General features: G+C 38.2%; 2 protein-coding genes across 6 annotated transcripts; both read right to left on the bottom strand.

Annotated features, from left to right (window-relative positions):
- Positions 1–2,838: 2,838 nt before the first annotated feature.
- On the bottom strand, positions 2,839–4,955 carry LOC122086734 (putative disease resistance protein RGA3). The gene is made up of 2 exons (XM_042655711.1): positions 4,721–4,955; positions 2,839–4,094 (listed from the first exon to the last, which is right to left on the bottom strand). The coding sequence occupies exons 1-2, from the start codon at positions 4,953–4,955 to the stop codon at positions 2,839–2,841; spliced, it is 1,491 nt and encodes a 496-aa protein (XP_042511645.1).
- A 3,994-nt stretch (positions 4,956–8,949) lies between these two features.
- LOC122086008 (putative disease resistance protein RGA3) lies at positions 8,950–14,626 on the bottom strand. Of its 5 annotated transcripts, none has more exons than XM_042654670.1 (6): positions 11,046–14,626; positions 10,654–10,958; positions 10,419–10,571; positions 9,917–10,108; positions 9,539–9,639; positions 8,950–9,378 (listed from the first exon to the last, which is right to left on the bottom strand). In XM_042654670.1, the coding sequence occupies exon 1, from the start codon at positions 14,546–14,548 to the stop codon at positions 11,075–11,077; it is 3,474 nt and encodes a 1,157-aa protein (XP_042510604.1). In that variant the 5' UTR covers positions 14,549–14,626; the 3' UTR covers positions 8,950–9,378; positions 9,539–9,639; positions 9,917–10,108; positions 10,419–10,571; positions 10,654–10,958; positions 11,046–11,074. The 5 variants fall into 5 exon arrangements, with proteins under 5 accessions (XP_042510604.1, XP_042510603.1, XP_042510601.1 ...); XM_042654669.1 differs by having other exon boundaries at positions 10,856–10,958; XM_042654667.1 differs by having other exon boundaries at positions 10,419–10,958.
- Positions 14,627–21,582: the final 6,956 nt, after the last annotated feature.

The raw sequence follows: 21,582 nt of genomic DNA, 5'->3' as shown, positions 1-21,582 counted from the left end.
TAGAGATAGCTGTTGGGATCCTTTTTTTTTTTTGCTAAAAGGTCATTTGTATTAAATAAAGGAAGGGATATAAATACTATGGTACAAATACAGACTGAACCAAAGTCAGAAACTACTACAAAAGATCAACATCAGCTTTTCCCACCTTCGGCATTGCCATCAGCAGGAAGGGCTAATCTACCAAAACACAAGCATAATCAGCACAAAAACGGAATCTCAGTCTACCATATGCATCAGGCATAAGCTCATTGTGGACAAATAATGGAAAAACAACCATAGAGGAAGAGATCTGAAACTTCGCCACTGATTTTTCAAGAAAATCTGCAATCGGATTTCCTTCCCTGCAGCAGTGCATAACCTTCCATTCAATTGAAGCCAGATATGGATGGGAAAGACCCAATCTTGCCGAACCAAGTAACCACCCTCTTGTTGACTATTTGACTAACAACGTCACTGCAACAGAGTCGCACTCCACCCATTATTTCTGAATTCCAAGATCCCTAGCCACTTCTATTCCTTCAACCAAGGCAAAGAAGAACTCAGCCTTGGAAAAATCTGAAGTTAAAAACCACTCTTTTTTTTTTATCATCCCGGAGAATGCCACCAGCCCTTGACCTCCCGGATTTCCCATGGAACATCCATCAACATTGAGCTTTACCAACCCTGCTCTGGAGGACACCAACTCAATGATTGTAGGAGGATTTCGCGGGATAAAGGAAATTCCCAATCTTCTAGCACACATGAAGTCAGACACAGACATCACCCTGACTTTAAATACCGTGCAACAGAGAGCTAATTTCTCTAATCACCAATCTCCAGATCTGGCAGCGATTATGAAATCTTCCATCAAACCTTTTCGAATTTCTCTCAAGCCAAATAAAATATGGAATTAGAATCCCTCCTGAAAGCCATGCTTCCTTGAGAGAAACACTCCGGGATTTCTGTTTCCACCACCAACTCAACTCAAGAAGAGAAGCCTAAGGCCGCCATGAAATGCCAAAACACCTTGAGATCCATTTCTGTTGTTGCAGAACATTGTTCCAATACGATATGACTGGAATTTTCAGCTTCTGAAAAAAAATAGGGAGCTAGTCTTAATGTATTCATGTTCATTATTTCTAATTGAACTGCAATATAAATCAAGCTGCTCTGTAGTACTAGTAGACCGCTTAATGCATAGCAATTTACCGAACAGCTTTCTTTGGCAATCTCATCCAAGGATTTGTGGGGCTTTTGATGTGAAACCTGCCAAAGGAAAAAAAATAAATAAAAAAGTTAGTAAATAATGAATCTTTACTCTTTTTTTCTGCTGAAGGATCATTTGTATTAAGAAAAGAGAAAATATAGTACAAGAGAAACCAAAAACTGGCCAAAGCCAACACTCAAAACAACTTGAATAGCCACACCCACCTTCGGCATTGCCATTAGCAGGGGAAGCAAGACACACCAAACATTAAAAAAAGAAAGAAAAAGGCTACGAGATGCTCGGACAGCCTAACATATCTGATTCCAGGTCACTTCTTACCGAGGTAGGAAAGTGAATAGACGACCAAGAGTAACCAGACTTAACCGCGGACTTTGGCAAGGTAGTCAAAGCATGGAAACCCATTTTTGGCAAACAAAGCATTGCACTAATCTCAATTATGAATCTTTACTCTCAAAATTAGTTAGTAGCTAATGATGCAGTGTGAAGTAAACATACCAGAAACCCAACAGCCTGCCTTATGTGCTGTAGTTCATCCCATTAGAATCCAGAAAAAAAAATGAAGTCTTTTGTAATCCTTTTCCCCCTTCATTTTGGTCCTGGCATCCAATAGTTTGATTTGGCTAACTCATACCTGGAGTGTTGCTTTGAAGCACCACTGCTCCAATTCTTGCAAGTCAGCTTTCATGAATTCTCCATTGCTAAATGAACAGCGCTCACGGCGAAGCAATAAACTGAAGAAAGAAATCATAAATTTTTGTAATTCAAATGGATAAGAAAAAAAAAAATCACATGCTTGAGCTCTTTCTACTTGCTTTCACATGCCTAAATCACTTTAGACAACATATTCTGCACATTGAAATTGGAGAAGCTACAAACATGCTAAAAAGTTGCACATTCATGAAGGAGAACACTATTTTAGATATTCTCTTCTAAATCACGCAATAGCCACTTTTTGGTTAAAAAAGAACTTCAGTACTTTTGTTGTGAGATGTGTAGCTTTCACATACACTTTGTTGCTAAATGAACAGCAATCACTGCGAAGCAATAAACTGAAGAAACAAACCATAAATTTGTGTAATCTAAATGGTTAAAAAAATAAATAAATCACAAGCTTGAAGGTACAATAATCAATAAGAGAGGTAGGAAGCACCTCGTTTGCTTGATCCAAGCAAGCAAGTTTAACAATGGATGATGAATATGTTGCAGCTTCAGCATACAGATAAAGAGTGTGTAGAAGAAAAATTTAGGTGAGGAGAGATTGGAGAGTACGATGAAATTCTGAAAATTCAACTTGTATGAAAAATTGAAGAAAATCCGACCAAGTCATTGAATTAAACCTAATTACACAATCCCACATAGGGATCATCAAAGGAAGAAAATGATGAGAAAAAAAATGGGTGAAACCAGAATCAAACACTGCTTGGGTAATGGAAACTAATCAATGGAAGTACTCCGAAGCCAGACCACTAATCTTTGAACATTTTACCCCTGTTAATAAAAGTGAAGAGTTAAAAGTTAATGGTAGAAAGAAAGGGTATGAATTAGTGATTGTGAATGACATATGATTTAGAGATAAATAGAGACACAGTGTAGATAACTAACCTGATTTTTGAAGAAAGGTTGTGCACCAATTACACATATTGGCAATCAATTTGGATGTTCTGTATGTGTTTAATCTTAGGCCACTCCTCACCTCTTCCCCTGCTGCATCTTTCTTTGAGAATGGAGCAATTTCTAATAGTCAATTTCCTTAATGCTGTGAAGCATCGCATTCCTTCCACTTTTGGAAGATACATCAGATTATTGCATTCTTCAAGAGACAATATTCGAAGCAAAGAAAGGTTCTCGAGCCACTCTGGCAGAGTTGTCACACTATGAAACTTATTTATTCCCAATGATTCCAATTGGGTGAGACTTTGAAGTTGCTCAGGAGGAGACGTAAGCTTAGACCACCCAAAAATATGTAAGTTTCGAAGGGAGGACAAGCGTTGGAGAGGCTCCAAGTCAGGAAAGGACTCCAGCTCTGATGAAAACCCACCAATACTCAACAATTCAAGGGTGTGGAGGGTGTGTAGTCCCTCTGGTAATCGAGTGATTTTTTCATTTCTTGGAAAACAAAAATTCCGAATAGAGTGTAGACCTCGTAAATCTGGAAATGACACCAGAGAAGGGCATTGACTTACAAGAAGCATTTCAAGAGATGATGGGAGGACTTGCAGTAAACTCTCCTCGCTTGGCATAATGATTGCTTCAAGGTTGGGGCAATTCTCTATATGTAATTCTTTGATATTGTTGTCCAATATTCCTTTTGGTAAAAACTTAACCTCTGATACTTCAATTATATATAGTTCAATAAGAGAGAGAACCTCCACGACTAACCTCAGCAAGATGCCATTACTTCTTATGATGTGGAGTATTTTAAGAGAAGGAAACCGACTGGGCATAGTCACTAACTTGGGGCAATCTTCTACAAATATCCACTCAAGGCAAGGGAAGGAAGGGAATGAGCCTTGCGGTTCCATCCATTCTTCTAAGCTAGGCAAACTTTGGAGGGAAAGCTCTTCCAATGAAGGGAATGCTGTTGTAGTAAGGGAAGCTTGAGTACTATTGCTACCATCTCCATGATAGAAATCACTGCCAAGACTCTTCATCCTTTTCGTTCCTTTCAGACAAAGAATCTTAAGAGATGGTAGCTGTCCAAGTGGGGGGACATGTTCCAATCTCTGGCATTTTTCAAGATTGAGTAGCACTAAATTAGTGATAGAGAATTCACACCCACTCATCATCCATCGAGGTAAATTATCACCTCCAAAGTTTTCAATGGACAGTTGTTTCAGATTTGGATGAGATCGAAGACCTTCCACTACATCATCTTCATCAACAAAGGCTTTTTTATTGTCATTCCCAACATAGAACTATTATCACCACCTGAAACATGACTTCCCCATAATAACTACAGCGAAGCAAGCTTTTCCTTTTCCATTAAATTTGCCTCCTTTGCTTCCCCTCTAGTTCTCATGTTCTCAAGATTGTAGATATGTAATGTTTTTCGAAGGTCTAGGTGTTGCAGCTCTTTGATACGCTGCCCCCTTTTATGGCCTACAACAAATGACCATAGTTCATTAAGGCAAATTAATCTCCCCACCCCAATTGGCATTTGACTTCCTTCTTTACCATAAAACATTAGTTGCCTCAAGTTTACCAATTTTCTAATATCTTGGGGAAGCTCTTTTAGAGGACAAGAAAAAATGTTTAATGTCTGCAAATTGTTAAGGCTGGTGATAGATGCAGGTAATACTACAATTGGATTGCGCCTGATGTTAAGGTACCTTAAGTGTTTCAACTTCTTAATGGAGGATGGTAACTATATAATTCCGCAACCAGATAAATCTAGAACATGTAAATGCTTAAGTTCTTTGAACAGAGTATCGAGGACATTGCTGGAAATGGAAGTTAAGGAAGTTTTGGTTCTCGTGCATTTTAAATGCATTGATCGCAACTTTCTTGACTTACACAAGTGTTCTATCTCACCATTTGTATACAGTCTCAAATGAAGAGCATCAGAACTGTTTTTTAGATCTTTAAACCCAACTGTTACAATGTCAACCCTTGAAAGAGAATTTGCCAAATCAAAAACAAGATCATGCATCTTGAACTTAGTTATACCACCAAGAGCATCCGTCTCAGCCTCTTGGAAGAATGAATTGCACAACAAATAATTGACATGATCATTTCCATCATCTTCCATTAGCCTACCTCCTATGGATGGTTGAAGGAATCCCAATGCCATCCATTGTTGGATTAGATCATTTTTGGAGATATAATCACCCTTAGGATATATTGAACAATATAAGAAACATTGTTTCAAAGGTGATGGTAAGTGATCATAGCTCAAGTTTGATGTAGGGAGGATTCCATCTATATTCATTGGTAAAGCCCAAATCTTACTATCCCTTATTGATAACCACTCTAGTTCATCTTTCTTGATATGCATTAAGCCTCCTAGATCTTTTGCCGCTAATGACACACCACCACACTTTTTCACAATTTCCTTTCCTATTGCCACTATATTTGGAGTTTCTTCAGCCACTCTATTTCCAAAAGCTCTATTCTTGAGAATGGACTAACATTTATCTTCTGACAAGTTCTTAAGGTGGTGTGTAACAAGTGTGCTCATCACTGATGCAACTTTACCACTACGAGTAGTAGCAATGATTTTGCTACCTCTCGCACCAATTTTTAATAAGACTTAAGCATATCCCATTGCTCACTATCATCAGTCCATATATCATCTAATACAAGTAAAAACTGCTTCTCACTCAACTCATTTTTAAGATTCCTTTGTATCACATCAGTAGATGAAAACTTACATGTTTTGTTGGTAATAGATTCTGTGATGTTTGTCAAAATTCTTTTGGTGTCAAAATCTGTAGAGACATGGACCCATATTTTTTTATCAAAATACTTTGCTACAAGAGCATCATTGTAGATAAATTTAGCAAGCGTGGTTTTTCCAATCCCCCCCATTCCAACTATGGGAAGGACTGAAAGAATAACTTGATTGTCAGAGCTAGTTAAAATGCTTACTATTTCAGACTTGTCATCATCCCTTCCAACAACAGACTCATCTACAAAGGAGAATGTCTCTATGGTCTTTCTATTTTTAAGATTTGTAGGTATAGATGCACTTGCAAAATTGAATGAATCCATGTAACTCTTAATTTCATTAAACTCTTTGTTTACATTCTTGATCTTGTGAGCCATCTTTGACTTAAAAGCAAGTGAAATTGAGTGCAAGAAGTTGCTAACCTTGCTGTTTGTCACCTGCAGCCTTGTGGTTTGGTAGCCGAATTCATCCAAAACGTCTTCAGCAGCATAAGCCACATCTTTAAGCCTTCTCAGGAATAGTCTTACTGTCTCCTTTTCTTATTATTTTTCAGCATCATGAAGTAATGCTTGGATAGCAGTGACGGTGCGTACCAACTTGTCCAGCTCTTCCTTGACATTCCATGCAAGCCCAATCTACTGTGTTGCCATGGAGATCAGATTCTTCAAGGTCTCACCCACATCACTGACAAGAATTCCTGCAGCTATTTTTGCTTCAGCCATCTCTCTCTTTGGGGGAAGGATGATCTACTCTTGCAAGAGAATTGGAACACAGAAAAGGTTTAGAAAGCAAACACAACACACAAGGATTTGGGACGTAAAGTCCTCAACTTATCAAAAAGGCTATGCTTCTTTACTTCAGGTGGATGCATTTTTCATCATCTATACGTGTGGATCCCACTTGGAATTAAAAGTCTAGGTCATTCATCTAGAGTGTCTTCCTAACTGCTTTCTTTGAATTTATAGTATGTTGGGTGGATCTCACTACGTGAGCAAAGGCAGGGGCAGCCCACCAACGATCAATTGGATTCTAGAAATGGGGTTTAAGAGATGTCCCGGTGTTCAGTCTTGATCATTTGCATTATTATTATTTCATTTCAAAGACTATGATGATTAAGTTCCCTGTCCGGCTGCGTCCTATATATTAGTGCCTCTGTTTATGTTTTTACAAAGAGTATAAAGAACCATGCCAATCTAAAAGAAGGTTCTTTTGCCCATAGATTTAAAAACGGCAGCAGAACTCTAGCTCCTCCTGGTGTAGTACATGTCAATAGGCATGACCAATGAAAGGGTGTGCACACTATCTTCAGCACGAGGCAGCGCAATCTTTTCACACCCACTGTGTATAATCGTAGATAAATGACATGAGGTAGTATTCGTTCGCTTTGTCTTTATACTACAGAGGGACATGTGAAATTACTAACCCATCCCTGGTAAAATTAAAAATCCCATTCACATTAATACCCTATGCATGCTCTCATTGGCTCCCACCGTAATTTTAAGGCCATGAGACCGGGCAGCTCTCCTTTTAATCTTAAAACTTTACGGCAAAATGGTCTTTTCGGTCAACAGTAGCGTGGATTAAAAACTTCCTAATCGTCCGAATCACATAGGGAAAGGCTACCTCCTCTGCAATCAATGCCACGTTTGACTGTTGTTGAGATAAATGGTGTGCTTTGTGAGGGAACTGTTGGGTGTTAGAGAGAGAACAACATGGATGGATGAGATGAACAGAGTGGTTGCAGTGTTGATATTATGAGTATGACTGGAGGTGTTCAGTGTAGCTGATATGATGAGATCTTGGTTGAAAACTTGATAGATTAAATCTGAACTGACAAAGCCAGATGGGTAACAGAGGGAGATGGCAGAGGAAGATGATTTGATAAGATAAGGGTGTATATATTCAGGCTGATCGCAATTTTTTTTTTCTCTTCATTCTCTTTGACCTTGCAGTGGTAGTTTACTCAAAGCTGTTAAATCCTGAAACACATGAAGTGATGGGTTCCAACAATGGATGGCATGGACACTAATATTTATTGAAAATACCTATTTACTGCTTTGTTTTCTTTATATTTGAGTAAATTTTTAAAGGGAAAGAGAAAGCTACCAGGTCCCTTGGCTTTTGTATCACTGTGAGGGCCAACGTCAGCATGTTTAGCGGCATCAACACAAATGGAATTTTTTATTTCAGAAGGGTTGGGGTAGTAATTTCACGCCCTCTTTGTGGCTAAATGACGATTGAAAAAGCTGCTTTCTCATACCCATTTTTTAATTTATATTGAGTTACAATACATGTGTAGCGTATGCTAAGAGAGAGATAGACACAAGGAGGTGCTAGTATACATTACGTAGCTAGAGAACTCAATCCCGACAGTTTTTTAAAATGAAATAGGGGAAAAAAAAAAGAGGCATACATGGTCATTGATTTTGAAATGTCCAACACACCTCCAATAAAATGCTAATGATCACGATTGAACAAGAATATAATCAATTTAATGAGAAAATGTATTTTTAGTTTTTGGCCAAAGAACACAGGTTCCGACTCCTTTGCAATGCTTTGGGAGTTCAACGCAGCATCTGATGGTTAGGAGGACCAGGACATGCACCCCAACACCTGGGTACGCAACCCCCATGTCCTTCCAGGCCTTGGATGCCACATTGGACGCCCAACACATTAGAGGCCGCCCTATCCACCAAAATTTTAACCTCTGGTTCCAGCGAACGAATAATCATTGAGTCCTCCTCTTTCCAGACAACACATACATACAAAGAGACCTGCCAACAGTCAAATAATTAGTGAACCTCTGGGAGATATTTAGAATTAGTTCCTTTCTTTCCTATAGTTGGAGAGGATCTTTTTCCGAGAACACAACTTGCTAGCTTGGCCCTGGCGCAAGAAGAGAAAAGTTTCTCTCTTGTACCACCCCAACCTAGCTTACACTATCTGGTGGGGTGGTTACTTGTAAGGGAGGTGAACTGGACTTGTGCCAAACACAGAGGGCATGAAATGACCACATCACCCCTTATTTGGACGCCTTGGAGTGCACTCCCGTTGGCTCCCGTGTTGGCATAGGGGCCACATGACTAGGTAGTTATCTTTTCTCCTTAGTTTTTTTTTTTCCCTACTACTTTGTGCAAAATAATTGCCAGATTTGAAAAATGAGATAGTTTTCCTTCACCTACACTCAAGGAGGCAGTTTTCCTTCTGATGGTGCACAAAGGGTATCAGGGAAAAATTGGTTGGGTGGGTGGGTGGGGATTAATTATCGGCTTTATACTATAGGTGCTTTGCCCTTGGTGTAGGAAAACTTTCTCCCAAGAATAATAATAAAAATTTAGATACAAATTCTTAAAAGTTTTAACAATAAAGCTGGGAACAAGCATGGTTTTAAAAATTCCGAAATCATGTTCTTCATTACAACAATCAGCCCATAATGCACAATTACAATGGAGAACAAACAAATGAAAAGCCGTCAGGACAGAACATGATGGAAACAAAAACAGAAGGATAGAGAGACTCCCCACCTTCGGCATTGCCATCAGCAGAGGCTCACCCATTGGGTAGGGGAAAGGAAAGAGTAATAAATTACAGTACTAAAATTTTTTTACATGTATGAATATGAGGAAAACGAATGGTGATGAGTATCTTAATCTCTGTGTTGTGACAGTAAATGGAACTCATAGTTCTTGGCATAAAAGCAGGGGTGGATCAATATTGCAGAGGCAGATGTCAAGAAACGATCTTGATAGCTTGTCTGGAGATAAAGAAATGCTGGATTTGGCCCCTAAAAATAAAATTGCACTACTTTAGATATTCTCTTCTAAATCAAGTAATAAATTACTCTTTTGTTGAAAAAGAAGTCAAGATATTTTGTATAAACAGAGAAGCATGGTGAAGATGCTGAATCAAGTTGGTATATAAAAAAAGTTATAAAAATTACTTACATCTGGAGATGGCCCTTGGGATCCATATTTGTCATCCCAGAACATTGTTCCAATGCAATATATATATATATATATATATATATTTGTGGAATGCTCAGCACCTGAAAAATATAAGATGGGTGCTAATAATTAGTTTATTCATGTTCATTACTTCTAATGAACTGCTATACAAATCAAGCTGCTCCATAGTTCTAGTAGACCAATTAACGCATAGCAAGTTACCAGACAGATTTCATTCATGAAATCATCTAAGGATTTGTGACATTTTTGAAGGGAAACCTCCCAAAGGGAAGAAAAATAAAATGCAAGTTAGTAAATAATGTATCTTTACTCTCAAAACTAGTTAGTAGCTAATGATCCAGGGTCAAATTAACGTACCAGAAACCCAACAGCCTGCCTTCCCTCCCCTCCCCTCCCCTCCCCTTCATTTTGGTCCTGGCATCCAATAGCTTGATTTGGCTAACTCATACTTGGAGTGTTGCTTTGAAGCACCACTGCTCCAATTCTTGCAAGTCAGCTTTTATGAATTCTCCATTGCTAATTGAACAGCTATCACGGCGAAGCAATAAACTGAAGAAAGAAACCATAAATTTGTGTAATTCAAATGGATAAGAAAAAAAAAAAAAATCAAATGCTTGAGCTCTTTCTACTTGCTTTCACATGCCTAAATCACTTTACACGAGATCTTCTGTACATTGAAAATGGAGAAGCTACAAACAAGTTAAAAAGTTGCACATTCATGAAGGAGAACACTTGACTGAAAGTATTCCTTATTATTATGTCAGTGACCTGCATATCTCAAAAACTAATTACAAATTGGTTAGCAGTCCCCTTTTAGAACCATCTGTAAGATTGTAGATGAATGAAAACTCCTACTTACATGATTCTCACTCATTGTAGCTCAGACGCAATCCAGGCTTCCTACTGTACTGCTTGGCCAGTGTATGCTTGATGCTTGTTGTTTTGCAACTATCTTTGATCGAGTATTTTGGGACGATCCTCTTATTGATCTAGCACTTGCTGATCTTGGTGCCTGCAGTTGTAGTTGAGAATTTATTTGTAGGTAGAATCAGTCCTTTTCTAATTTTAAATTCATGCTTATACAAATGCTTAACTGTATGCACAGGTTAAAGAATGGACTGATTTCTTTCTTCAACTGTCACTGAGGAGAGACTTTGAGTGCAAAGAAATTCTGAAAATTCCACTTGTATGATAAATTTTTGAAAATCCACCAAGTCATTAAAATAAAACCTCATTGAGATCATTGAAGGAAGAAAATGACGAAAATATAATTCAAGAAATAAATGAAAAAGATACCAGAATCAATCCCTGCTTGGGCAAGGGAAACTAAATCAGACTAAATCAACCAAAATACTCAGAAGTCTATAGCCCACCACAATATCTGAATATTTTATTTTACCTGTCAATAAAAAAGAAGAGTTAAAAGTAAATAATAGAAAAAAGGGAAATGAATCTGAGATAGATACAGAACAAATTGGATGACCACCTGACATTTGAAGAATAACTCTGCACCAACTACACACATTGAGCATCAATTTCAACACATTGTATGTGTCTAATCTTAGGCCACTCATCTCCTCTTCCCCTGCTGCATCTTTCTTTGAGAAGGGGGCAACTTCTAATAATCAACTTTTCTAGTGTGGTGAAGCATCTCAGTCCTTCCTCCTTTGGAAGATACATCAGATTATTGCACCATACAAGACCCAATGTTCGAAGAGAAGAAAGGTTCCCGAGCCACTCTGGCAGAGCTTCGATACTATGAAAGCCATGTATTCCCAAGTGTTCTAATTGGGTGAGACCTTGAAGTTTCTCAGGAAGACAGTTAAGCTTAGACCAGCCAATAATATTTAAGCTTCGAAGGGAAGGTAAGTGTTGAAGAGGCTCCAAGTCAGGAAAAGACTCCAGCTCCATTGAAAACCCACCAATACATAACAATTCAAGGGTGTGGAGGGTGTGTAGACCCTCTGGTAATTGAGTTAATTTTTCATTTCTGTGAAAATAAAAAGTCCGAATAGATTGCAGACCTTGTAGATCTGGCAATGAAGCCAGAGAAGGGCAATCAATTACCTGTAGTAGTTCAAGAGATGATGAGAGGACAACTTGCACACCCTCCTCACTTGGTGCAATAATTGCTTCAATGCTGGGGCATTTCACAATATGTAAAATTTCGATATTGTTGTGCAATAAACCTTTTGGCAAAAACTTCAGCTCTGACACTTCAATTATATATAGTTCTCTAAGAGAGGGAACCTCCATGACTAACCTTAGCAAGATGCCATTACTTCTTCTGATTTGGAATAGTTTAAGAGAAGGAAACCGACTGGGCATGGTCACCAACTTGGGGCAATCTTTCAAAAACATCCTCTCAAGGCGAGGGAAGGAGCCTTGTGGTTCCATCCATTCTTCTAAGCTGGGCAACTCTCCAAGGGAAAGCTCTTCCAATGAAGGGAATGTTGTTGAAGTAAGGGAAGCTTGAGTACTATTGCTACCATCTCCACGATAGAACTCACTGCCAAAACTCTTCATCCTTTTCACTCCCTTTAGATGAAGAATCTTAAGAGACGGCAGCTGTCCAAGATGGGGGACATGTTCCAATCTCTCGCAGTCATGTAGGAAGAGTTTCACCAATTTAGGGAGGGAGAACCCACACACACACATCATCCATTGAGGCAAATAATCACCTCCAAAGTTTCGAATTGTTAGGTTTTTTAGATTCGAATGAGGTTGAAGACCTTCTAATACATCATCTTTGTCAACAATGGTTTTCTTATTGTCATTTCCCAACATAAAATTACTATCACCACCCAAAACATGGCTTTCCCATGATAAATTCAACACATCAAGCTTTTCTTTTCCCATTAAATTTGCCTCCTCAGCTTCCCCTCTACTTCTCACGTTCTCAAGATTGTAGATATTTAAAATTCCTCGAAGATCCAGGTGTTGCAACTCTTTGATACCCTGCCCCCTTTTGTGGCCCACAACAAATGTTGATAATTCATTAAGGCAAATTAATCTTCCCATCTCAGTTGGCATTTGACTCAAACATCCATTTTTTCTAACAAATAAAAGTTTCCTCAAGTTTACCAATTTTCGCATATCTTGGGGAAGATCTTTTAGAGGACAATTCTCAAGGTCTAATGTCTGCAAGTTGTATAGCTTGGTGATTGATGCAGGTAATGTTTCAATTGGATTTCCGTCGAGGTTAAGGTACTTTAAGTGTTTCAAACTCTTAATAGAGGATGGTAACTCTTTAATTCCACAACCATATAAAGTTAGAACACGTAAATGCTTGAGTTTTTTGAACAAAATATCAAGGAGATTACTAGAAATGGGAGTTTCGGTTCCTTTGTATGTCAAACGCAATGACCGCAACTTTCTCACCTTGCACAAGTGTTCTACTTGGATCTTTTTTAACTCACCTTCCATATCTAATCTCAAATGAAAAGCATCAAAATTGCTTTTATACTCTTCAACCCCAACAATTACAATGTCAACCCTTGAAAGAGAAAGTGCCAGATCAAAAACAAGATCATGCATATTCAAAATTATGTCACCAATATGATTTTTCTCAGCGTCCTGGAAAAATGAATTCCATAACAAATAGTTGATGTAATCATTTCCAATATCTTCCATTGGCCTACCTCCTGTGGAAGGTTGAAGGAACCCTAATGCCATCCATTGTTGGATTAGAACACTTTTGGAGATATTGCGACCTTTACGAAACATTGAACAATATAAGAAACATTGTTTCAAAGGTGATGGTAGGTGATCATAGCTCAATTTTAGTGCTGGAAGGATTCCATCTCTATCCATAGGCAGGGCCCAAATATCACTATCCTTTATAGATAACCAGTCTTGTTCATCTTTCTTGATATGCATCAAGCCTCCTAGTGCTTTCGCAGCTAATGGCAAGCCTCCACACTTTTTCACAATTTCTTTCCCTATTACCACCATATTTGGAGTCTCTTCAGCCCCTCCATTCCCAAAAGCTTTATTCTTGAGAATGGACCAACATTTATCTTCTGATAAGTTTCTAAGCTGGTGTATAACAAGTGTGCTCATCATTTTTGCAACTCCAACACTACGAGTAGTAGCAATGATTTTGCTACCTTGTGCACCAATTTTTAACGAAGACTTAAGCATATCCCATTGCTCACCATCTTCATTCCATATATCATCCAATACAAGTAAAAAACGCTTCTCACTCAATTCATCTTTAAGATTCCTTAGTATCACATCAGTAGATATAAACTGACATGTTCTATTGGTAATAGATTCTGTGATCTCTATCCAAATTTTCTTGACATCAAATTCTTTTGAGACATGGACCCATATTCTTTTATTAAAATACTTTGCTACAAAGACATCGTTGAAGACAAATTTAGCAAGCGTGGTTTTTCCAATCCCTCCCATTCCAACTATGGGAAGGATCGAAAGGATATCTTGATTGTCAGAGCTTGTTAATATGCTTATTATCTTTGACTTATCATCATCCCTTCCAACAACCTCAGATTCATCTACCAAAGAGAATGTCTCTATGGTCTTTCTATTTTGAAGATTTATAGGTATAGACATGCTTGCAAAATTGAATGAATCCATGTAACTTTTAATCTCATCAAAATCTTTGTTTATATCTTTGATCTTGTGAGCCATCTTTGACTTAAAAGCAACTGAAATTGAGTGCAAGAAGTTGCTAACCTTGCTGTTTGTCACCTGCAACCTTGTGGTTTGGTAGCCGAGTTCATCCAAAACGTCTTCAGCAGCATAAGCTACATCTTTAAGCCTTCTCAAGAATAGTCTCACAGTCTCCTTTTCTTCTTGTTGCTTCTCAGCATCATGTATTAATGCTTGGATTGCGTTCACAGTGCGTACCAACTTGTTCAGCTCTTCCTTGACATTCCATATAAGTCCAATCTCCTCGGTTGCCATGGAGATCAGGTTCTTCAGGATCTCTCCCACACCACTGACAATTATTTTTGCTTCAGCCATTTCTCTCTCTGTTTCTCTGTGGTTGGGGGAAGGATGCTCTACTCTTTTGCAAGAGAATTGGAACACAGAAAAGGTTTCGAAAGCAAATACAAGACACAAGGATCTAGTGAATGCAATTTTCATTACCTATACGTGTGGATCCCACGTGGGATTTAAAGTCTAGTTCAGTCATAGGGTGCCCCTCGGTCCCCTCCTAACTGCTTTTTATGAAATTTACAGTATGGTAAGGGCAGCCCACCAACGATGACTCCTGTGGTCTGAATCTATGGCTGTTGCCTCAATTATTGTGTTATCCGACAAAACAGGACCACCCATGGACAAGGCAATGTGGCTGAGTGACATTTTTTATAATTTTTTTTTTTAAATAAATTTGATTTATCTTCCAATGAATTCATAACTGGATGACTTCTCAGCATGTTTGGCTCAGGGGATTAAGGGTTGGACTAGGGTTTTAAGAAGTCTAGCCTAATCCGGCCCTGTTGCACCCTTAATCTCAATGGTCCATTAATTTTTTATAATTAATTAATTATTTTTTTTATTTTTCTCACGAGAAAAAAAATTAATAAAAAAAATCAAATGTTAGAAAATATAAGAAACACGTTAGACTGACTAGCTGAGAGAACCTTTCCCCTAAATTTATATTGCCAAATTGCTTGAAAAAAGACAAAAAACACTACCGCGAAGGTCCTTCATAGATAATGTTAGGAGGTTTCCCACCATGTGGCCGGCGGCGCCGCCCTGCGACGATTATTTCTTTGATTTGAAAATTTTGGCAGCATGTGGCTGCCAACGATGACCTCCTTTGTTTGAGCTTTGAATATGGCTATCGTTGGAATAATGTCTTAGCCTAAAAAACACGGTTGAAAGTAAAGGGTATCAAAGTTCGACTCGAACCGGTCTGATCGATCGAAACTGATCAGTTCAACTTGGATCAAATTGTTTCAATTTTATTGATTTAGTTTTGAAGTGGGGCTTTTATGAACTGATAAAAATCGAAACCAAACTGAATCAACTGAATGCATCAATCGAAATCGAAAAATCAAAGAAACTTGAGAAAAAAAGGTTTGAGTTTGATGCCACTTACCTCCTTGGGGGTGCTTACACGGGGTGTTTAGTGATTTTTACTACTTTTAGTGAAAGTTAAATGATTCATTCAACTCCGATATAATTCGGACCATGCAGTTAGTAAGGCCTAGCTATTTCTGTAAAAATAAAAATAAAAATAAAATAATAATAATAATAATAATAATAATAATAATAATAATAAATAAATAAATAAATAAATCTTATGTATACTTACAAACCCAACCAGATTGGACTAACCAATAGTAAACCGATTACAAGCTGATAATAAAAAACCAATAAAAAATCAAACCAAACCATACAAAAACCAATCGAATAAGAGCCCGACTCAACATGTTTAAAGCCCCCTCGTTTGAAGCCGTGCAAAACCCATTTAGAGACCATTTACTCAACCTCATAATTTTAAACCCCATTTAAAGATAAATGGCTCAATAGCCCGTTTAAGACTTGTTTATTGGTAGCCCGATTAAAGGCCGATACTCAACCAGATTTTTTATAAAAGCGGATCATGTCTACCCAATGCTGGCCTGACTACTTAAACAGGCAGTCACAGTGTAAGGGGAAGAAAGTTCAAGTGCTAGCAATCCAAATTCGTCCACTGGGAAACTATATTGAAAGAAATGGTAATTTTTTCCAAACATATAAATAAATCTAACACAACCATACAAATTGTAGAGATAGCTTTGGATCCATATTTTCCTTTTGCTAAAAGGTCATTTGTCTTAAACGAAGGAAGGAATATAAATACTATGGTACAAATAAAGACTGAACTGAGGTCAGAAACTATTACAAAAATCAACATCAGCCTTTCCCACCTTCGGCATTGCCATCAGCAGGAAGGGCTAATCTATCAAAACACAAGCATAATCAGCACAAAAAACGGAACCTCGGTCTACTATATGCATCAATCATAAGCTCATTGTGGACAAGAGGCGGCAACACAACCATAGAGGAAGAGATTTGAAACTTCGTCACTGATTTTGCAAGAAAATCTGCAATTGGATTTCCTTCCTTGCAACAATGCATAACCTTCCATCCGATTGAAGCCAAATATCGATGGAGAAAGACCCACTCTTGCCAAACCAAGGAGTTTTCCCTTTACGTCTAAGTACTAGTAGACCACTTTATGCATGGCTATTTACCGGACAGCTTACTTTGGCGATCTCATCCAAGGATTTGTAATGTGAAACCTGGCAAAGGAAAAAATAAATAAAGAAGTTATTTTTTATTTTTTGGCTGAAGGATCATTTGTATTAAAGAAACGTATCCTGGATCTCTCCAACAGTAACCTTACTGGGAGCATTCCCTCTGAGTTTGGAGATCTTGTTGGAATGGTTAAAACAGCCAATTACATTACCATAACAGAGATGTTACCATCCTTGATCGGCTACAATGACGAGTTGGTGAAATGCATGAAAGTGAAAGAGTTGATTGTGAATTGGAAGCAATCAGTGCAAGGGCTCTCTTGCCTTGGCCTTGGAATCTACTCTTTCCTGGACTTGTCAAGGAACCAGTTATCTGGTAATATCCCTGATTCCATTGGTGAGCTTAAAGGCCTAAAGTCTTTGAACTTCTCCTACAACCAACTCACTGGGATGATTCCAAAGAGTTTGGGTGAGCTAGAGAGCACAGAGATATTAGACTTATCACACAACAAGCTTTGTGGAGAAATACCACCTTCATTTTCAAAGCTCTATCAGCTTACCACATTGGACTTAAGCAACAACAAGCTGGAAGGTTCAATTCCATTGGGTGGGCAAATGGACACCATGGACAATCCAAATTACTATGCCAACAACAGTGGGTTGTGTGGGATGCAGATCAATGTGTCTTGTTCAATTTCTCCACCGGACCATGGACTTTCGCTGAAGAAGAATTTGCAGCAGAGAAATATTATAGAAGAGGAGAAATGGTTTATGTTGCAAGGGGCTGGAATTGGTTTCATTGTTGGGTTTATCTCATCAATATCAGTCATCTATGGTGCTGGGTATTTTGGCCACCCAACACCTTGGCACACCATGGCTATAGCCGTTGTTGGCAAGGCTAAGGGTCTCTGCAGGGACATTTTGATCAAATCTCAATTCTCTTACCATTTGCTCGTTGGCCAGCTCTCTTCCATGGTTAGAACTTGGAAAACAAACACTTAGTAAGTTTTGTAGGATTGCAAGACTTTTCCAAGGCTGAAGCATTTCTATTATATTTAGTACAACTGCATTGTATTGTATTGTATTGTACTGTATTGTACTACAGTAGCTAGAATTTCTAAGATAATGTGAGTGGTCCCCTGCTGATGGCAATGCCAAAGGTGGGGCTTCCTCTTTTGTTTTTGCAGTTGTTTTCGTCTGGGGCTGTCCAGTCGATATCTATCTTGTACATTTTTTTCTTTTCCTTTAATTTTTAATACAATCTGATCGTTCAGCGAAAAAATTAGTAGCCAGGATTGACGAGTTTTCATCATATAGCGTGGGGGTAAGTAACACTCTTTCACCCAAAAAATGGAAAAAAAAAATATAGTGGTACTGGTACTGCTAGTGTTGGGTCCATATTGAAGGCTTTTGCCATTATATTTAGTTTGTTAGACAAAGTCAAAATCTTCTTTGTAATGGTGCTTTCTGGTAGATTGAAACACATCTCACCAAGATAGGTATGTAATGAGGGAAGCAGCTCCTCTTCAGTCACTAGAAAGCATTGGTGAAACAAAACAGAGAAGCCTCACACTCCTCTTTCCTTTGTTTGACTTGTACTTTCAAGTGATTGGAGAGGATCTCACTACATTATTGCTGCCCCCAGAGGTCTCTCTATGTTAAGTTTTTGGGCCATTTGATTCTATCACAAATGATCAACTTGTTTTCACATTCATTTGAGCCAAAAAAAAAGAAAGTTCATTGGTGGTAGTAGAGAAGGATGTTAGACCCTTTAAAATTGTAATTAGGCAAATATTATTCTTAATTGATAAGAAGTAGCACACTTGAAGAAAATTCAGTTTGCTGTTGAATCTTTTCAGTTGCCAATGTACAATTTCTTAGCAGATATTGAAAGAGCTAACAGCCTCTAATAAAAAATGGTGTTGAAATTCTGACTCAGATGATTGAGATGTAAGAATTCCAAGATGCAGGAATATAGGGGTTGTAAGGTTGTGGGTTCTGTATTCATGGTAAAAAAAAAAATAATAATAACACTAGTTGGTGATTGTTGAGTAATTGGCTATTTTCTATATGTGACAACTTGTAGAGCACATTCTCTTTTTATGTCACAGAGTCTCAAACACTCTTCTTAGTGATTTATAAGGTATGACTCTCAAGAGTCTAAGTCCTTCCGCCATTCAACATTTTCATTGATCAATAGTCATTTGCACTGAGGTCAGATTTCCTCAAATTCTTGAGTACCAGCTCAATTCACAATTTCCCAGTCTCCTAATTTCTCCGTCATCGATCATAGTATTCATTATAGTACCTGAAATGAATGTCACAGAAGTTTACCGGTGGTGGGATCATCATTGTTCATGGAATCAGAATAGGGATCTCTCGATTCTGACTTGTTTTTCTAAGGTTCAGACCAATTAAGGTTGGATCAAAATCAAAATTGGTGGAGGCTGATCCATTCAGTTTCATTAAACCTTGGGTGAGTCTGCAAATGCAATAGCGCATATAGCAGAGGCGAAGTGGCACAACGCTCCCTCCCTCTGCAATCCAGTTTTTCTGTCAAAGAGTTGAGACTAAGAGGTCCCCCCTTAGTCCCCACCTGAAGGGATAAACACAGTAAAGAAGATAGTCCATTTGGGAGGTCATAAATTGTAATAGAAAAAAATCTGGTACAAACTCACTATGGCCATGACATCTCATGTCTTGTGAGAGCTTCATGATGGAATGTTAAATTCAAGTAACAGCAAAATATTATTATATTAATGTGTTTTCCCTAAATATTATTACCGAGATAATAGAGATAATAATCTTTAGGGGAAAGGAGGGGTATATTGCCTGCAGTATACAACTATTTCATCATCATCGACACACTTTTCTTCTCTCTCCTCAATGACCACGTGGGTTCTTTGTATGATACATCGACACCCATCAAAATGCACTCTTCCTCTCTCCATTGGCTTATCACGTAAAATGCAAATACCAACCCTGTGTGTCCATACCTCTCCCTGATATCTGTCTCCTTTGGTTTTTTAATCATTAAGCAGTATTTCATAAGTATTATTAAAGACAGAAAGTTGATCAAATGGATTTTTGCTCAAATTGGTTTTCTAACTAACAAGGATCTATATATAAATATAGTGGAACAGTAGGAATTTTGGAGATAAAATGACACTCTTTAATGTCTAGTTCTAGAAATGAAGAACCACAGGGAAATAATGGAAATTATTCAAAAAGGGAGTAAAAAATTCCTCCATGATGGATGATTGGATGCCCCCTATCCTTCTGTGCATTATAAGTCCAAGTCAACAATGGCAATTTTTTCGAAAGGGAGGGAAAAAAACCGCAAATGGTCATTGCATACCTTCTGCTTGGATTCTTACTCATCTTTAGCTTCTCCTTTAAACCTTCCCTTTGCTGCCCATATGATCAGAAACAAGCGCTACTTCAATTCAAATCTATTCTGATTCAAGAGTCTTCTGGGAATTCTTCCTCCAACAATGCAGACCTTCATGGCCTGAAGTCATGGAATTCTAGTTCACATTTCTGTCTTTGGGACAGGGTAACCTGCAATTCCAGCTCACGTTCACGCCCTGTGATTTGTCTTCATCTCTACTATCTTACAGGTTTTGTGACTCTGACTTCAGAGGTCTTGAAGCCACTCTTTCGCATAATAAGCTTGATCATACTCCACATCCCCTCAAACCTCATTCAAGGAGAAATTCTTTTAGAAGGGTTTGCCAACTACACTAAGTTGTTCATCTTGACATGAGGGATAATAGTTTCAATGGCTCCATTCCTTCTCATTTATTCCATTTGAAAAGTCTCAAATTCCTTGCTCTGAGCAGCAGTTCTTTTGAAGGTACCCCAAAGAGTGAAGTGAGTGCTCTTCATAACTTGGACACATTAAACTTGGATGGGAACCTTTTCGATGGAGAGATCCCAGCCGAGATAGGGAACATCACTCATCTTCAGCAATTGATACTTGGCAATAACAAGTTCTCCGTTGGAGTACCATCCAAAGTCTTGAATTTGAAAGGCCTGCAAGTGTTGGACTAGCAGAACAATTTTTGCTTATTTTCTTTCCTTATTTATTTATTTATTTATTTTTCTCTTCTTTTTCTTCCTCTCTTCAAATCTTGCGCATAACCCTTGTTGGATGAATTTTTTTTTTCCTTAGACGATTTTCCTTCTTGTTTTGTGTGATTTGGACAATCTTCTGGTGATGATGTGGAGGAGAGAAGATTAGGACAAGATTTATTTATTTAGTTTTTTTAAAGGGAATTTTGCACACCATAGTTCACCAACTACACTAGATAGTTGTTGTTGGAGAGATATGATGTCCGATAATACTTAAGGCCTTTAAAATACAAAACCTGCAAAAAGAGAGTAAAACCCAATGTAACTCCATTCTAAATATATAAAAATACATGCTTTATTACTTAGATTTCACACATAAATATGCTCATCATTGGGTAACAACAGCATTACAGGGTTAGTGCTTGAATCTATCACAAAGATTTATCGCTTACTATTGTTGGATTTGTCACACAACAAGCTTTCTGGCAATAGGTTCCCCATTTTTCCAGATGCATTGCTGTCATACATTGATTTGTCTTCCAACGAATTCACTGGCGAGGTCCCAGTGACATTTGGGCAGCAAACGAGGATACTTGCATTGGGATATAACAAGTTCTTAGGCCCCTTGCCTAAGAACATCACAAAGTACTTGAGCCAGCTTGAGCACCTTGATCTCCATGGTAACAATGTCACAGGAGAATTGCCTCTCTCTCTCTCTCTCTCTCTCACAAA

This window comes from Macadamia integrifolia, chromosome 8 (assembly GCF_013358625.1).
Source record: "Macadamia integrifolia cultivar HAES 741 chromosome 8, SCU_Mint_v3, whole genome shotgun sequence".
Taxonomy (NCBI): domain Eukaryota; kingdom Viridiplantae; phylum Streptophyta; class Magnoliopsida; order Proteales; family Proteaceae; genus Macadamia; species Macadamia integrifolia.
Note: the sequence above shows the minus strand (reverse complement) of the source record. Positions and strands in the feature narration are given on the sequence as shown.

Coding starts and splice junctions, on each gene's coding strand:
- LOC122086734 (XM_042655711.1), bottom strand. CDS start 4,955: ATGGAAGATGATGGAAATGATCATGTCAATTATTTGTTGTGCAATTCA. Junction 4,095..4,720: donor TGGTGAGATAGAACACTTGT/GTAAGTCAAGAA, acceptor ACAATAAAAAAG/CCTTTGTTGATGAAGATGAT.
- LOC122086008 (XM_042654667.1), bottom strand. CDS start 14,548: ATGGCTGAAGCAAAAATAATTGTCAGTGGTGTGGGAGAGATCCTGAAG.